Source organism: Lissotriton vulgaris, chromosome 6 (genome assembly GCF_964263255.1).
Source record: "Lissotriton vulgaris chromosome 6, aLisVul1.2, whole genome shotgun sequence".
In the NCBI taxonomy this organism is placed as follows: Eukaryota; Metazoa; Chordata; class Amphibia; order Caudata; family Salamandridae; genus Lissotriton; species Lissotriton vulgaris.
Window position 1 is genome coordinate 1,114,968,275 of NC_141694.1, and position 19,614 is coordinate 1,114,987,888.

A 19,614-nucleotide genomic window follows, 5' to 3' on the forward strand; every position below is an offset into this window, starting at 1 on the left:
ATCAAATTATGGGGAGGCGGAAACAGCTGCCAACTTATGGTGTTTGAGAATGTTTCTACTTGGAAGGAACTGAAGGAGTTGCAACAAGCCGCAGAACCAGACAAAAAAGAGAGGTGGGAGAAAGATGGATGTCAACCTAGGGATAGGGATGGTGTCATGGTTTGTGGTAATGGTACGCCTGTATTACCAGACAGTATGGTTGATCCTATGGCCAGACTCATACACGGAGACTCACACATAGGGAGGGATGCGATGGTCCGTGTTTTCCAAGAAGTGTGGTACAATTCGAAGTTCAGGAACATTGCAGAGGCACTTTGCAAGAGGTGTTTGACTTGTCAGCAGTTTAACCCGGGGAAAAAAACAGTAGTGGGACAAAGTACGATTGGAAAGGCAGAAGGTCCCTTTATCAGACTGCAGGCTGACTTTATTCAATTACCCATGTGCAAAGGATATAGGTACGTTCTGGTTATAGTCTGCCTATTCTCAGGATGGGTGGAGGCTTACCCAGCAAAGAAAAATAATGCTATTACTGTAGCCAAATTGTTACTAAGGGAACTGATACCTAGGTACGGTTTTCCAGAGACAATTGAATCAGACAGAGGTGGGCATTTTGCCAACGAAATATTAGATGATCTTTATAAAGCCTTCAAAATTACACCAAAACTGCACTGTGCATATCATCCAGAGGCTTCTGGAGTAGTTGAACAGGTAAATGGCACTATAAAATCAAGATTGGCAAAAATGTGTAACTTTACAGGATTGAACTGGATAGAAGCTTTACCCCTTGTCCTGATGAGATTGAGAAGCATTCCAGACCGAAAGACAGGCTTGAGTCCCCATGCGATACTAATGGGGAGAGTGATGCGACAGGCATGGGTACCAGGACACAAACTGCTAAGTATTTCTGATGATTTGGTACTAGAATACTGCAAGCAGCTGGGTGACCAAGTGCGTTCTATCTCCCACCAGATTGGGGAGGACGCAGTCGCCTGGCCAACAACTCCAGTACATAATCTGAAAGCAGGTGATTGGGTTGTGTTTAAGAAACACACCCGGAAGAGTTGCCTTGGACTGAAGTGGGGAAAACCAAGACAAGTGATCCTTGTCACCACAACTGCAGTAAAGTGTGCAGGCGTGCCAAAGTGGATCCATGCCAGCCATACTAAGCGGGTAACCAGAGAAGAAGCGACTGAGGCTGAAGGTGGTGCAGCTGAGGGGTCTCCAGATGAGGGTCCGGAACTAGCTGATGTCGAACTACCGAGCACCAGCCAAGACGAATGGTTCCCAGCAGATGATCTGATTCTTGATCCAATAAGAACCAGAAAGTATTCCTACCTAGATAGAGAGTGGGATAGTGAGGACGAGACAGGAATAGACGGAGAAAATCAGGTTATCGAGAATCACATCTTACCTGATATGGAAATAGGTCAAGCAGGGTCAGAACAAGTCATCGACACTCCTCCAAAGACTCCAAAACCCGAAAACGGACAGATAGTAATTAGGGCTGAAGTTCATGCGGAAGAAAATCAAGGGTTCGAAGTGCATGAACAGGAACAGATAGAAATAGACGAACGTGTTCAGGAGACAGAGTCTGAAACAGTTGAAAGTCAAAGACAAATTCAAATTATACCTGAACAAGGCCAGCTTAGAAACCAGGCGGAAGAACCTGCAGAAAGACCTGGGACTAGTCAGACAGGAAGGGAAAAAGATACCGTCGAAATAACAGTGCCACAACTGAACGAAAATAAAAGGGCTCGTGAGGAGAGCCAAACTACAGTGACAGCTAAAAGACTCAAGAAGAAGAAAAGTGAACCCAGATACATAAAAAGACTGAAACTAAGATTAAAGACAGTAGAAGAGAAATTAGAAGACCGAAAAAGGGCTGCCAGTGAAAGACAGAAAACAGGAGCCCAGCCAAACAGACGAAGTACCAGGATAAAAAGACAAAACAAAAATTATCGGAGTCCTGAATGGACTTACTTGGTGTTGGAAGAAATTGAAGATCTCGAAATAAGCGACAAAAGCGACAAAGAATCAATTGCTGATCAGGGTTCCGAAGAAGAAGACCCAACCTGAAAGTGTAACTACGTAAGCCTCTTGTGTAAAGTTACAAAAAGGGGCTGGAAAGCTTCTTTTGAGCCAAAAATGTCTGATTCAAATGTGAATGGAAGACCTAGAGGAAACTGTTGTAAAACATGCTGCAAAGTATGTTTGTGTAGTGTAGACATAGTACTAATATTGTGGATAGGACTAACAATTACCATTCCATTTATGATAAGTAAAGATACTAACCTGTACCCTACTAAACAAGTGACGCCAGACACAGAAGTTGTACAAACTGAAGAAACACCACGGAGTGTAGAAAGACATGAGAAGACTCTTAGCCTTAGACAGACAAAAATGGACATAGATGCATCAGATGAGGGAGGACTACATTACCACAGAATCAAAAACAGAACACATTTAAATGTATTCGCAAATCTTCTAGTACACTATGTAGAAGCCATGGAAATAGAAGACTGTTTTGTCTGCATGAAGCTACCTACTTCTGTAGCTGAAGGTGTGACCTATCACCATCTACCCCTAACCTGAATTTCCTGTAGTATATTAGCAAGCTTATTTTACAGAAGCACCTTACAGTACTACTATTCAAACTCTGAAGTAATTTTTTCTGAACTTCCTATTCGGGGAAACCTGAATATTGTACATATTAAAAGTGACGTGATTCGTTATATGGGAGAATATTTTCTGACTATAGGTGACATTGATTTAAATGAAGCCCGCAGAGATAATTTGACCTGTTCATTACATGAACAAGAGAAAATATTTTTAAAAATGGCAGAAAAGAGAAGGGAGAGTTTCCAGAGAAAGGCAAATGATAAAAGGCAGAAAACCCCTAAATGGGCTGAAAACATGGAAAGCACCTCAAATGGTGAAGCTAATCCGGCACTGTTGCTGGACTTCGAACGGAAAGGGGAAACTCTGTCTTCAAAGAGAAAAGACTAGTTATTATAACAATGTATTCATCGGTTCCAGTGAATGCGAACACAATTACAAGGTAATTGGAGGTTGGGGTTTCAAAAATGGGTCAGAACCTGTGTTTCCCGGAATTTATTATATATGTGGGAACAAGGCTTATTTCAAATTGCCGGATCACTGGTATGGAAGCTGCTATTTTGGCATTGTCTTCCCAAAAATATACCATGTGAACAACGCCTCTGGAAGCAATGAAAATACTAATGGTTTAGTACGTAGTAGACGAGAAAGTGTAGGAGAAATTATAGGTGATATATTTAGTGCTCTTATACCTGGAGTGGGAGTGGTTCTGAATACTCACCGAATTTGCAAATTGTCTACAGTAGTGGATCGGATATTAACTGACACTGCTGCTGGTTTCCTGCTGGTCAATACTGAAATGGTTGCGATCAGATCAATGGTTTTACAAAATAGGCTTGCTCTTGACATCTTATTGGCGAAAGAGGGCGGAGTCTGCAGGATGTTGAAAGCGCAACATTGTTGCACTTACATTCCTGATAAGAGTGTTGAAATTAAGAAATATGTGAGAAACATTACTAATTTGGAAAAGGAACTCAAACCACTGGAGGTTGATAGTGCCTGGAAGAGACTAACTGATGGTCTCTCCTCTGTAGGTAGTTGGTTTTCTAACATAGGTAGACGTCTCGTGGGAAAATTACTGATGCCAATGGCTGGAATAAGTCTGATTGTGCTGATCATAATAATTTGCTGCAAATGTCAAAAGTGCAGAAAGAAGTATACTGTGAATAAGAGATGAGTGAAACTGAATGTGGATGAACTGGAATGAGAAGAATTGAGAAACCAGATTTACAAAAAGGCCAAGAATTCCCATCCTAATAAGGATGCAGAGAAGAGGCTCAACAATACATTTGTGGAGATTGAGATGAATGAGATTTGAGAAAGAAATTTGGCATCTGTTTCCATTAATAGCGATGATAGTAAATATCATCAAAGAGGGGATTGATGGAGCAAGGATTCGCACGTAAAGCGACTTGCTCACATTCAAGAACCTCGCATAACCAATAATGTCATTAATCAACCTGTTTCGTCATTAATAATGCACTTTCACACAACACGCGGGTGTCCCAGAGATGCTTGCCTATGTGTCTATTAATCCTAACGAAGCTTGCATACTAAAGGATCGCTGCTTTGCAGAAATCTAGTCTGCGCATGCGTCGGTCATACCCATGTGATGTGACGCACTCGTAGTTCTGGAGGGATTTTTCGTACATGCGCATTACTGCTAAAATGGCCTCTTTGTTTTTAACATGCTCTCTGCTTGCTACTGCCGCTTTTGCTTAGCTGTCTATTTCTGCTTAATCCTCTAATGCTATAGATATTATGAAGTAAGGGGTGCAGTGAAGCTCATAATGGTATACAGTGTATTCAATTTTTCTGTGTTTCTAATTTGTTTTCGCTTACTTTTCATGTACCGCGTATCTGTGGGCCTGGGAGTGGGGTGCCTCTCCATCTTAGAAGTCTGGAAGGGACTCATCACGTGACAGGAGAAACGAAGTCTTGCAACAGTGGAACTCAGCCAGCTGGCTGCCGAAACTGAGATGCTCCTGGGAACCTACCCTCTGCCCTAGGAGAAGACTTCGACTTGTACCTGAAATGTATCAACTTATGTGATAATGTTTGTGTGCCCTATTGTTCTCTTTTACACGTATGCCATGGGAACTGGAATGTAAGGGGTGGGTACGAAAATTGAATATCAATTATGTGAACATCGAATTCTAGGTGGTGACAATGACCTAACCACCTCACTTGTCCAATCCAAAGTTGGGGATTGTGTCATTTGCAACATTTATGGGTGGTCCATGGACCCGAAAACAGTATAACTAGACTAGGTTTAGCTAGAGAAATTGTCTGACTTGTCCGAGTAGCAGACCTGTCACCGACCCTACGAACTCGATAGGTGATTGATACAGAGAGCTGCGGAGCACTCGGTCCGTAATTTCCACAAACTCCAAGGGGTGGAATAGAATTAAGTGCTGGCGAAGCACTTTGCTGGGAGATTCGAGAACCCAATCGGGGTTATTGGCGGATTCCGTGCAGAGAGGGAGTAGCGCAGGCGTTGCATCCGAAACTGCAGGTGTTGGTCGTGCCCTTTGATGAGCCCAGTCCTGATCCAAATCCTGAGGGGTATCCTGTCCTGACTGTCCATGAGCTGTACCTGCTCGCTTACTGGCATCCTAAGTCCTTGAGGGTCCTTGTCCTTGCCTTTTCCAAAACTGACCCGTGGCCAGGGTTAGTTCTCATTCCCGTCCTAGGTAAATATAACTGTGGGTGTCCGTCTATCTTCTATCACTTTCTCTCCTTCTTTTAATAAAGCATCCTTGCCTATGTTATTTTCCCTGTCTTCTCCAAAAGACGTACATGCAACTTTTTTTTAGTTATGTTCCAACTTTTCCCTTACCTGTAGGAAATTATTATACTGTTTGCTTACTTAGTGTGATCTATTTTACTCTCATTTGGAATCTATGCTTAAATTAGTAGTTAGAATAAGGTCTGTTTAAATCACTTGTAGAAATAATAGCACTCTACTAAATAGTATGTTCTTTCCCATTTTACCTGCCTTAGTATAAGCCTGAAACTGAATAGCATGTTCCTTGTTACCCTATTCCTGTAGATTGTTCGCACTCAATGGTGCTCACGCTCATTTATAGTCACATTTTAGTCCTGATTCTAGTTATTGATTTTCTAATCTGTATAAACGTTATTCTTATGGCATACGAACTCTAAACTTTTATTACATAAAATCTTGAAAACCCTTCAGGTGTCTGTGGTCATTACAGTTCGTAAATTGTTATGTAAATGTATAGGGAAATTTTGGTAGTCTTATCTCCTACCCACTGCTAGCTCCTGATTCGTCAGGAACATAGGTACCTGTGACAAGGTGGTAAGTCAGGTACTCTGGAAATAGTGGTAAGAAAAACACAAGAATTACTGATAGTAGCGTGTAAACTAGTCCGATTCACAAAAATGCAGTCTTAAACACGTCAATGGGCCCAAATGCGTCTAATTTTGGTGAAGTAAAGAGTCGGACGACCTGCGCGCTCTATCAATACCAGCACCAAATATAAACCTCTATTTCTGTTTGTGTTTTCCAGCGATCTACAGACATAAAATCTGTGATTTTCAAGAATCCGGCTGATTTCCAGCTTGTTACCACCTGATCTGGATTCTTAAAATCTAGATCTTCTAGGCGAGTTGTTGTACTGACATATGGTATTGCAAAATGTTTTTTTTAAAACTGAACTTTTTTTTTTTCATGGCCCATTTAAAACTCTTATTTCTGGCTTTCTTCTGCTTTTTTGTAGCTCATATGGATTCTTTCATATTATTCTTGCTCAGCATAATCTCAATTAGTTCAACATCGAGGTGACACTGGAAATAGTGCTTAGGTTTAAATCTACACGAGTTCTGAGCAAAATATTATATTATAAAATTGGGTAATGATAGCCTGCCTTCTGCCATGGGTCATCACATTTTTCTAACCCTATGTTATGACAGGAATATTTCGATTTGGTGTTTAAAATTTAAATCATAAAGGTCCTCTAAGTTATTTGTCAATTTAATGCCTAACAATGAAGTTCAGGTAACATTAAATCGGGGGTTCAATTGCATCATATTATTTCTGTTGTTAATTTATTAATCTTGTACCCTCCAAGCATTTGATACAGTGCAAAGATCTAAAAAATCCTTTCCAGACATATTCTGCGTGGCTCTAAAAAAGCATGATATAATCTGCATATAGTTTTATGTGTGCAAGATGTGGAGCGGGAGGAAGATACTTTTACATCTGTTGACATAGCTATTGCTATGAGTTGCATGAAAAGAACACAGAATTGGGGGAAGGGGGCAGCCCTAATTGTACCTCTTGTGATTCTGAACAGTTAATTGTTAATCTTGCTTTAGCTCCCCTTAAAAGCTTCTGAATAATACTTATTACTTGATGAGGGGAATTCAATTCTTGCAGAATATAAAAATGTTTGTCCCAAATGACCAAATCGAAGGCCTTTTCAGTATCTAACATGAATATTATGACTTGTATTTGATTGACTTTTAAAAAGTCCAGGGAGTCAATCAAGTAATTGGTATCGGTATAAAGATGCCTTCCCAGAATAAACATTTTGGGCCTCATGAATTAATGTATGAATTGTCTTATTTTATCTCTGCTAACAGTGTTGTAAATATTCTATACTCAGAGTCTAGCGAAATAGATTGGTACGAATTTGCATCTTGCAAATGTGTCCCCTTTTTTAAGAAGTGAAGAACAGGAAGTATCTCCACCAACAGGTATAACGTTAATCAGTTCGAGTAGATGCCTACTTAAAACTGGGAAGAAAGTTTAAAAAAATCACGCTGGAAAACCATCTGGTCCGGCAGCTTTCCCCAGAGGCAGACTAAAAATAACTTCATCTAATTTGAGCATTGTACAGGGCTGCACCAACTGATCTCTTTGATCCTGATTTAGCTTTGGTAAGCATTGCTAAAACAATCATGCACCTGCACTAATTCTATTGTCTGTGTCTAGGCGTTTGTAGGTTTATAATGGAAAAAGCCTTGTGGGTTTCTTAGCTGCACTCTGGTTTGAGGACATAATAAAATGCTAATGGTGTTCTTGGATTTGTCACCCTGTCTTGCCTGGCCATGAATCTACCTTTGGAGTCACTTTCTTCGTATATGGTCTGTAAGTGTGTGAAATTATTCAAATATCTTTTGTTATAACAATGATTGCTGATGAGAATTTTAGCTTGGGCATTGTCACTTCTGTTCTCTCATAACTTTTTCATATTTTTCCCTGACCCAGTTTCTAATTCCCGATTTTTGGCTTTCTTGCTTCTTCTGAGGCAGATATCTTTTGTTATCAAAAAGAATTTAAGGGAAGCCTTAAAGACAATCCAGACTATCTCTGAAGAAACATTTTTTTGATTTTGCAGGAAAAAAACTAGCTTGATTTTAATTTCTGCACAAAAATCAAAATTTTCAAGATGTGCTTTATTATAAAGCAATCTCCTTGCAGTCTGGGAACTTTCAAAGTCCGCTATCAGTTATTAGAGCGCTGCATGGTCGGAAAAAATGTTGGGTAAAACCTGCATGTCGGCTAGCTGAATATCTGTACTGGTGAGGAAAAGATCTATTTGGGCAGATGACTTGTACTTATTCGACACACACATATATATTGATACTTGCTCCTGTATGCTCCAGGCATTGAGAAGCCTCAGATTAGTCTAATATTGTTTCATTAGTTTAGCTGCCCTTAGTTTAACTTGTTTCTCAACTGGGGACGAGTCTAGTGCTGGATTTTGTAAAAAGTTAAAGTTTCCCAATCACAACCATCCCTGCGACAGCAATAAGAAATTCAAACAGGGATGATAGAGGATCGGTATTGTCTTTCACCAGGGCAGAGAAACTGACAATAGTTATGTGGAACTGCTGCTATCGTACAATTTACCACCCACAAGCGACCATCTTTATCATGGCGCCACACGTGTACTTTAATAGCAAGATGCTTAGCTATAAAAAAAAAACCTCCTGTATGTGCAGCCCCAGTTAGGGAGAAGCGCTTGAAGACTGCCCAAGCTGAAATCATCTTAAAAGTACTTAACTATGAGTCCGGAATGTGGGTCACCTGCAAGAATATAATCACTAAATTGCGTGTAAGTACCTACATTTCAATAGCCCTCCCTTTATTCCCATTGTTGACAACATTGACATTAAACAAGACAACCTTCAGTTTCACGCTATAAAAAAAAGCTGCTTAAGGTGCTTAAAGTGCTAAAAATCATAAGTGTTTCATGAATGTGCAAACAATAGCTGAATAAAACATGTAAAAACAGTCCAACACATAAGTATGTTGTGTAATCACTCTCCGTTTTACCACTAGGACTATTATTTGGACTAAATTCATATTTCCACTAGCATTTTATCAGTATGTTATTCATGCTATAAGAAAAAAGTGTTTCATGTGCTTAAAATGGTTAAAGAGCACACATGCGCGGGAATGTGCAAGCAATCCCCAAATCAAAGGAGTAAAAATAGCCCAACGTACACGCATATTGTGGCCAAAGTGCCTGAAATCGCTCTCCTTTTTCCTACAGGGATACAGGGATTATTGCTTGGACCTGATTCATTTCCTCACTAACATTACTGGATTTTATAAACATAATTCTCGCAAACAGTGCTCAATTTATGAACCAACTTCAGACTAACCCCCTCTGCCTAGCTCACCACCACATACTCCTCAATTATAAATTGACATTTATCTTTGTTTATCATCCTACATTTAGTCCCATTCAGTCCGTTCTTTAAAGGTTACCATCTGCCCTATCTTACTGCTATCAGGTCCATGAGAAACGTTTTGTATCTTGCACCTGGGAAGAAATATGAAATCATCCTTTGAAGAGAAAATTAAATTTAGATGTCTGTACTAACGAGGCCTGGGCACTGGCAGCGTGTTACAAAAGAATACTAATTCTGAACTCCTTGTGCCTGTGTGCAGTCTCAGGAGTCATGTCTGGGTGTAGCTGAAATTTAAAAAATTATCTGGACTGAAAAGGTTTTCTTATTGATGATCTTTTACAGGACCATTAATTTAATCCTGCAATCCGTGAAATTAACCAAGATAGTATCTGTAAATTTTGCATTTGCTGGAATATAAGATTGGATCCTGTAGGCATGCATTATTGTCAAACCTTGGGAGAAGTCTGGGATATCACAGGACCTGATTAAGTATTCCATGAATGATATTGGCACCACATTACCCTCCATTATTTCAGGTATTCCAGTAATTAGCAAGTTTGATTGCCTTGGATGATTCTCCAGCTGTTCTTGCTTCCCACAAAGGATTGCAATCTGCTTCTCATATTGAACAGTTTCCACCGAAACAGCATGTAGATTGTCCTCACATCATGGGATTCACTGTCCTAATTCCTCATCTCTCTGCAAAAAAGAAATCATTTGCTCCTCAATGATGCCCAGCTGCTGGCTAATCTCATTTGCCATTTCCTTTCTGCAGATGCTTCATTGTTCCAATCTCTCAGTGGACCTCCCTTAAAACTTGCTTTAGGGGACTTGACACCTCCTCACTAGAGCTCGTGCCAGGAGGTCCCAGGATATTAGACTGGCTCATAATCATTGCAGCTAGATTCCGGATAGTCATATTGTTTTCACCTTTGCCTGCAGTATTCATAGAGGCTGTGGAAAAACTTGGCTGGCATGGCAGGGACGGTGAGGATAGAGGAGAAGCATCAACATTTGTAATTCCTCCTGTTGGACAGGCTACTGCAGGAGAAAGAATACTATCAGTCAGCTATGTGGGAAGAATCACCTCCAGAGCCTTGACTGGCTCCACCACTAGCTCCACTCTACACACAGTCCCAACTTTCTGATCTGTGAAGCAAGCAGCGTTGAAGGAGGCGTTGGTTAACATGCTGTATGATTCCGCAGGTTTCTCTGTACAATCAGATAAGGAGATCGATTTCACTCTTGGATCTTTGTGATCTTTAATAGAATGTCCCTCATCAAGAATTAACTCAGTTGCATTTGAGTTTGAGACTGAAGCTGATGCTCGGATGGAAACATGTCTATTCACAGTTTGTAGTGAGAGCAAATGACCTGATGTTGAACTTGAAGTGCTCTCACACAAACTTCTTTATTTTTGCAGAGGGTCAAAAAAGCTTGCGGCTGATTTGGAGATCACAACAGGCCACTGATTTTGATTCTTCATCATTCATTCTGGAGGTCTTAGGTGGCATAGCTTGGGTGTAAGTTCTATGCTGGAGAACTGGTGTAGAGGGTGATCTCATAAACAAGACCCTCACCTATGGTTATCTAAAAAGTATGCTGATTGCACTTTACTCACCCACTTCATGTGGCTGCATCAAAATCTATTAAGTAATGCAGAGAAAGTCTAAACAGTTAATGGCAGCTAGTTAAAAAGTCTGCCAGGGCCAGGAATGAGAATGAATGCAGTGGAGGTGGGGCCAACATTTTGCTCCTAGCGGATAGAACACTAGTAGGTGACCCTCTAGCCATGAAGGAGCTTTACCTATTATCTTTCTTTAGGAGAATATGTGCAGTCTCAATACGCTCACAAAGCAGTGTCTGTATTGGGGTTTTTGAGGGAGGGGTGGCAGAATGCCCTACCCTCCGGGATCTTCGGGCAGGAGGTAGGGTCTGAGGGCAAAGGGGGTAAGTGATTGGCCAGCAGGCACATGGGCAGGGTCTTAGGTCATATAGTGGGATTATATGTGGCTCTGAGAGAAATTTTAGTTAACAGGCACGCCGACTGGCTAGGGACAGTTTGTTCGTTCCCATATTGTTAGTTGTTCATTTCAAGCATTCAAGATGTCTCTGAGCGAAAGCGTTAGGCTGGCACTGCTCACTCTGGAGCAGGGCTGATTTGTTGTTTCCGGAGGCCCAGCACCATGCGGGGCTACACCACTTGCTGTGATGAGGAGATTGGCAGGGTGGGGTTAGCAGCCGAGGTTATGGCCTGGCCTGCTCTACCCCAAAACCCAAGCAGAAAAGTGTGGCACAGGGTGTGGCAGTGGCGAGAGCTGCCTGTCGGCTTTCCCAGGCCGATGTGCCTTGCTGCACAGCCGCCGTGGGGGGAAAAAGCCTCGCCAAGTCGGGTGGCACCCAGGAGGGACAGGTGTTGAGTGCGTGAATAAAGTGGGAGGGGCAGCAGGAATTTTCTGAGCACCATCGTGGGAGAGCAGTAATGTGGCCCGCGCCGGGCTTGGAGGTTGAGGCCGTAAGGTGTGGGTACGGTAGCATCATCGGCAGAGGGCGGCATAGAGTGCTCAGTGGGCAGACAGGGTACAAGCATGAATGGAGCGTGCACCTGCAGGGCATGTTGTGTTTGACTGACCGATGAGAGCAGAGATGCATCTCGCCCAAGGGGCGATGGTGCTCGTGACATCAGGGGTTGAGGTTTCTGAGTCACAGGGCCAGCTGTTGGACTTGTCTAGTCCACGCAGACAGGCCCTCACTGAGGCGAGGGGTGGGGAGTGGGGGAGCAAGGTGAGAGGCAGTGCTTGGAGCCTGTGCAGGGCTCGAGAGAGCACTGGAGTGCACAGGGTGGGCCTGGCTCGCCCTCGTGGGTGGGGCCAGGGGTGAAATGGCTATGCCTTCACCAGCTGGGCTGATCATGGAGACATGCTATAGGACTGGCACCAGACATGGGGACCCTGGCGAGCAGGGAATGCATACAGTTATGGGGGATGACAATGTTTTTGATAACCATGGGAGGGATTGGCATCTGTGAGGGCAGTGTCCATTCAAATTGAGGCAAGGCCGGAATTAGGATGGACGGCTTTGGTGTGGGCTCTGACTTTGAGGCCAGGTAAAAAGCCCTGAGCTGCGAGCATTGCGGAGGGTAATGAGGTGGGGGTGCTGTCCATTGGGGGTTGAGGCGAAGGATCAAACAGATTCAGGGCTTCAATTATCACAGGGTAAGTATGTGCAGGACAAGAGAATGGGCACAGAGACAGTTGCAGAGGTGAGAAAAAAATCCAAGTAAGTGGTGAGTGAGGAGGCACTGGAGACAGGACAGAAGACTGGGGACTAGGATGCGTAGAAGGGTGATGGGGACAAGAAGGAGATCAAACGGAAGAATCTCTCGTATATGGGGATCACTCATGTAATGCTTTGGATGATGAAGTGCATTTGGAAGTAGGAGTTCATTTAGATCTTTAAGTAGCTACATAGGGAGATACGAGGGACAGAGGGATCAAAGGTTGAGGAGTATGAACTGTCCCACCAGCCTAAGGTCCCGTTTAATACAGAGAACTGAACAGCAGCTTTTCTAATTTATTTTCTAATTTATTCTAGCATGTATTGGGAAAAAAGTACGCAACAGTGAGTGGAATTGTTCAAGTACCTCAATGTCATACAAAAGGATAAGATTACATTCAGTGGTTGACAGAAGATGAGGATGGTATTTGGAGACATCTAGATAATGAGTTGTTCCTTCAGATAATGACACCAGAATGACCAGCCCCATCTACTTGCATGGCAAGTGGGTGGCCGCCGCCGGTGATATAAAAGTCCTTTCGATTGTGTCCCACCCAGGAAGGGGTGGGTGCAGCAGGGAGGGTACAGGCTGGAAAAAGAGGAGCATGCTGGTCGTGAAACAAGGGCCAGTGCTTATGGGAATACTGCAGATATCAGCATAAATTCTCCAAATGTGGAGGGTAGCAAATGCTCACACAGGGTGGGCCTCAAAGGAACACGTTTGGTCAACAGGGCAGCGTTGGAGGTCAGTGGCATTGAAGTAGTGACAAAGGAAGAGGCAGAGGGGAGCAGAATATGATGGGAAAGGGGGCATACACCAGTAAGTTCAAGGGGTTGCAACACTGGTTTTTGCAGCTGGGGACACACAGGGAGGAGAAGGAGCTGTTGTTGCATGGTTTTGAGTATATTTTTCAATTATGTGACGAGGACCCAGGGTGCAGCGTTGGGAGGACAATTTGCAATCAGTCAGGGGGCATGAAGACTTGGTATGGCTGAAACTTTTGAAGGAGGTAAGAGAAGGGCAGGGCCCGTTTGTGGACTGGCAGTTGCACAATCTTTAGAAATTGCCGATCGGGGGGATCCCCAAGAAGGACCCAGGTGAGTTTCAGTTGATTTACCATTTGTTATGGCCGGAGGGCCTGTCAGACAATCATTCCTTCGCAGAGGCATGCACTACAGTGCACTACGCCTCCGCAGATACGGACTTACAGCTGGTGAACAAGTATGGTCACCAGCACATTGAAGGCACATTGAAGGCAAAATGCAATGCAAAATTAGCTTTTCATTTACTTCCGGTTCACCCTGATGATGACGAGTTGTTGGGCATGCAGTTTGCGGTCCACTTATTTGATTTCCAGTTCACTGATGGAAATTTTTTATTCCTTTTTCCGAAGATGTTTGCTCATGTGGTGGGGAAGGAGGTCATTTTGCACTAGTTGCATGATGTTTTCTCGATGGGTGCCCTAGAGACTCAGGAATGTCAGGGGGAATTGTTGTTGTTTCAAGAGTTGATTAAGGAGGTTGGGGTCCCCTTGGCACAGGATATGACAGTAGGGCTGGTGCAGGTGATAACTTTTTTAGACATAGAGCTGGATTTCACATGCTTGGAGATTAGATAGCTGGAGGGCAAGAAGAGTCAGTTTTTTTTACTTGTTGGACAGGATGTTGGAGAAGCCTAAGGTCCAGGTGGAGGATATTCAGGTATGCCTAGGCCATCTAAATTTTGCTTGCATTGCAGTGAGGGGAGGGAAAGCTTTCTGTCAGTGTCTGAGACGGTTGTTGGCAGGGGCATCACTCCCACACCACAGAGTCCGCCTCTAGGCTGGAGTGAAATAGGATTTGTGAGTTTGGAAAGTGTTTCTGATCGAATGCAATGATATTTCCATGGCTGGAGTAGGGGAACAGGTTGAGTGGTCAGTCAAGCTGTTCTCATGCGCAGTCGGGAGCCATGGTTCCTGCATTTTTTGTCAGGGTCGGTGGTGTGCGAAGGAGTGGCTTGAAGGGTGGAAGAACAGGGGGACGCAGCCAGGGCCGGACTGGGAACCAAAACCGGCCCTGGCAAAGTGCTCGGCCGGCCCCCCTCCCCCCGGGCGGAGGGGGGGGGGGGGGGGGGCGGCCGCGCTCTTTGCCCGGGCCGGTTTTGGGCCGATTTATGCTGCAAAAACGGCCCTGTAACAAAAACGGCCCGCAGGGGCCCCAAACCAGCCCCTACCCGTGCAGCCCACCGGGGGATTGCCCGGTGCCCGCAACGGCCAGTCCGGGCCTGGACGCAGCATCGTTTTCCTGGAATTTTTCCCACTGGTGGTGGCAGTTTGTCTCTGGAGGCACCATTTTGCTAACAAAATGGTTCTGTTCAATTTGGACAATTGGGCGGTGATGAGCATGATGAGCAACGTTAATTGACAATCAGCCAGAGATCCAAAAGTTTGGCACTTGAGAATTTTTGGGATGGAATGGCTGCAAGCAAATGTGACTTACAAGGACCAACACATTGCAGGGGTGCACAATTAAATTGCTGATGCTCTTTGTCTTTTCCAGTGGAGGTTGTACCGTGGTCTTGTACCATGGGTCAAGAAGTGGAAGACGGAGATGCCTGTTCATTTGTGGTCCTTGGGTGAGATTGGGTGATGCAGCATACCCTTAGTGTTATTTGTCGGAGTCTACCCGCACAGCGAATGGGCTCGCATAGGAGGAATTCTTGCACTCTGGGGTGGTGCAATGGAGTAGTGTCGAGGGAGCAGTGTTCAGAGGGAGGAGGACGGATAGTTATTAATATGTATAGTGATGCGGGGATTGATGGTCAGTATATACAGCGTAGCGCCAAGGTTATGTATTTAACGCGTGTGGATTAAAGCATCCTTTTCCCCACTTGCATGTTGTCCATTGTTCTTGGATACGCCATCCTGCTCGATGGGGGTAATGAAGTGGTGGGGTGGATACAGAATGCCCTACCCCGTGATCTGGAGTGGGTGGTATGGTCCGAGGGCAAAGGGGCCAGTGGGCGCGTCAGCCGAGCCTTAGAGCATACATTTGGATTTTAGTAAATCAGGCACACCGGCTGGTTAGGGAAAGTTTGTTCATTTCCTACCCTCCCTCCCTAGTTTCAGGCTCCTTTGGAGGGTTTGGTGCTTAACCAGGGGCATTATCTTGTGGAGGAAGGGGGTTGTGTTGTTTACTGATGAATTTCGCTGTTTTTTTGGCAAACCAGGTGCGCAAGGATAGGCTAATTTGCTGGTGTCGCTGATGATGAGCAGGTACTTTGGCAGTTAGTTACACAAGTTGAAAGGTATTGCAAGAAACGGTGGTCATGATGACACCCAGTCTATGATAAAGGGTGGGGGAGGGAGTTTCTGAATGCAATAAGAAGGAAACAGTGGTGCATGCACGATGGTTGGGTGAGGGGAGTTTGATTGAAGAGAGCTGTGATTGGGCGTTTGGTTTTGTAAAGGGTTACTTAAGGCAGGAGGATGTATAGTTATTAAGATGCTTAGTGAGGGCCGGGTTTGATGGTTAGGATGTATGGTGTAGTGCCAGGGTTATGTCTTGTATTTAAAGCGTGTTAACCTGTTTCAGTACAGGGGCGGGTCTTTTCCACACTATCACGTTGTTCTTGGATGCTCCAGCCTGCCCGATACTGTCTGCACTGAAGCATTCCCTCGAGCGAGAGGGAAAATTGAGGAGGGCTCGGTGAGTCCACTTTCAGTTCAACTCCATTTCAGAGCAGTGGAACAAGTTATTTCACCCCCTTTCCGGTAAAACTGGCCACTCCAGCCCAGCCAACGAGCGAAGTCCCAGCACCTTACCGTTCCTTTTGTTTTTATTGTTATTAACTAGCTGCCGGTGACAGTCCGCTTGTCCTCTGCTCCGTGACGACCGTCGGAAGCCCTCACTAGTGCACTTGTGCACAAGGGCAGTGTGGGGGAATATGAAGCGCTTCTTCTTTTCACGGCCCTGTCTGCGCCTTGCTGTCTTTTCTCTGACTGAGCAATATCTCCTGGGGTGGTGGGGGCTGAAAACTGAGGCAGGGGCTGGGCGTTATCCGAGGTGTGGGATTCTTGTTCCTGCACACATGGTTTTCTTGCAAACCTGTTGGGTTATTAACAATGTAGAAAGTACTACAGTTATCTGGATTACCATATTAAGGTTCTCCTCGCATTTCCTAGGCATGTCATATTCTGTGATTTATAATTTGGTGGGGAAGGCATGTGACGGTCCTAAACTTAAGTCCAAGACCCTCTCATTTTGCTTCATCATGTGACCATTAATTGGTTGGTGTGTGGTGGACCATAGAGTAGACTATAGAACTGGAGGCACTGCTGTCAGTAGGACTGCTGAAAAAATTGAAGCTATGTTGGCCACAGTCCCAAATGTAAACACTGAAGAAATACTATAATAAAGACAAAAAGTTCACACTAGCTCCCATGGCCGTAGAAAGCTTTTTAAAAAATTAAACATTCGCAATGGAATAGAAATGCATATGATCTGATTAATTACATCTTAATATGCTTATTATCTCGCTATCCCTACTGTGATGGCATTTAACATTTGCACCAAAGGCGGACTGTTGGAGATCACTTAATATAGAGTACACATACTTTACATCAAAATTCGAAGTACAAGATATGAGTAGATTGTGCATACTTCTGTGGAAGTTTATGTGGTTCTTACCGGTCATTGTGCATAAGCATATTGACAATGTCCTTGAAGAGGTCAGGTTCTTTTGGGGAGAAGTATCCAACGCTGATCTGGTCCACCGCTTGCTTCAGCTCTGGGATCCTATCATAGTATTCTTTAGCATTGTAGCTAAACATAAAAAAATGCATTATTTACACGCCTTACACAGATAACATGTATGGTCTAGATGGTGAATGTTTTCAAATTCAATTACACGTTGCATAAATGCTTTGCGAACCTTGCAATTGCTTACATAGCCTGGGGGTATTTTTTGGTCCAAATTTTAATACACTTATAGTCTGGACAATAGTGCCCAACATTTTCTGTCCAAAAACCTGTTCCCATATTTACTAACATTTTGCTTTGTGGTTGCGCCAGTCGACATTTACAAAGCCATGCACAGGGCAATTTGATTCGCCTAGCAAAGCTTTGTAAAAAAAAAAACAGTAAGGCAAGGCATCGTCTTGCGCTGCAATAATCCTGTTGCAATGTGTATGTTTTAAATGTCGGAAGCATGAGCTTTCCCATGCATCCTCCCATGTACTTTGACACAAACACAGATTTAAGCAGGGTAGTAAGCTGGGCTTTGCACTAAAATGGTGCACCTACCTTAGAGAGAAGTAACTAGGAGAAATATGATGATGATGATATGATGATGATCTCGCCCGAACAACCCAGATGTAGCCCAACCCAAATTGTAAGGGCTCCCGATGGACGTCCCTTGCCTCCCCACCGTGCAGCAATATTAAATGCTGCGAAACCCACTCTATGTTGGTCCTCCCTAACCCAAGTTTCTTGGAATACACATATATCACTGTCATCCACAAAGGTGCCCCACTCCGGACAAGCTAATTTGTTTGGTAAGCCTGTCACGTTCCATGACAGGATGGATATACACCTTGTGTTCCCCACCCTAAGACATGTGCTATCGGGCGATATGTTAACTCTCCCTGATGGTGTAACCGGACTAATGGTAGCTAAGGCACTACTAGCGGGATGTTTTCAACTACCCTATCCGAGTCAATAGAGTCACCATGCCTGGTTCTCCATGTTGGAGAATTCTGGACTCCTGGCAACTCGGATACATGGTCTCTCTCCATCACAACCAAACCATCCCCGACAAACTCACCACGGAGCAGGACCTCCTTCTGCATGTCCTGCCCGACCAGAGTCAGTCAGTCAACCTGATCCAGGCTACTGAACCTATTGTAACATAGGATTTGGTTGTGGGTGGATGGGTGATGGCCGTGCCAGTTCGTCCCTCCCGTCCCGGCTCGACTGTGTGATGCAAGGGACCAATCCTCATCTGGGTCTCTCCGTTGTTTGCTAGGATAGAAAAAAGAGAGTGGCCTGACTTCTATTTTAGTACCTGCACTTGCGGAGTTCCATTTGCATAGAAGGTCAACAATGTGTGGGTCCCTAAAGTTGACCAGTACACAATCGCCAGTTAAAGTTTTAGGTGTACGGCCCACCCAACCCACCCTTCGGACCGTAGTTATTAAAGTTGTCATATGTGGAGGGAGGGGTCTATGCACATTAAGCCAGTAAGGGGCTTTATTTTTCAGAGTTGTATATGATTGAACAGTTGACATACTAATCTCTGGAACCCCTGTTAAAACAATTAGATAGGGACTCACTTCTGGTGGCAATTCGACTTTGAGCTCGGTTCGGGGTCTTTTACTTGAACCTATACCTGCGGTGGCCCGCCCAACTTGTAAAGTGGTACCAGACACTGCCCCTCCTACACTACTGGACACTGTGTCCTTGGCAGCCACGAGTCCCACTCTCGATTTATTGGGCAATGCATTTGTTCCCCCTATAGATGCTAGAGAATTAACCGCAGCTTGTTGCGTCGCAGAGGCAACAGGATTATCATACATCCTAGCTCCCTCTGCTGAAATCGGCAGGTTCGAGTTCGGGTTACCTTGAGCTAAAGCATTCTTTACCAAACTGTTTAAAGTACCCACTGTTACTTGTTCAAAGTTAAATAGTTTGCTTTCAATACTCGCAAGTCTCTCTTCCAATGGACGTAGTAGGGCACTCAGAAGTGCGGTAATTTTCGTACATAGAAAGTCCTCCCATATCGATGATTCTTCCCTGGGTGGACCTACACCAGATACAGTAACACCCCCAGAGCTTCCCAGTGGCAGTGATAAATCAGATGTAACAACTGTCATTTGCGCCTCGGCGTCCTTTGGGCTTGACGGGATTGCGTTTGTGTTACAACTTTTTGCTGGTTTGGCTGCCCTGCCTCCTGCCTTATTTACAATTGGCTGTTTCTTCTTGGGAATTGCACCCATACAGTTACCATGGAACCGGCGGGTGTTTGGTCTTTCGGGGGTTTTTGTCGAGGTGGGGCCATCCATTTGCACTGAGAGG

At 44.2% G+C, this 19,614-nt stretch overlaps 1 protein-coding gene across 1 annotated transcript in view; it reads right to left on the reverse strand.

Moving 5' to 3' along the window:
• Positions 1 to 19,614, reverse strand: part of PYGB (glycogen phosphorylase B) — a 684,627-nt gene that overhangs the window by 77,767 nt on the left and 587,246 nt on the right. The window contains exon 18 of the mRNA XM_086927201.1: positions 17,230 to 17,364. Within this exon, the coding sequence (XP_086783327.1) occupies positions 17,230 to 17,364 (135 nt within the window). The remainder of the gene's footprint in view (positions 1 to 17,229; positions 17,365 to 19,614) is intronic.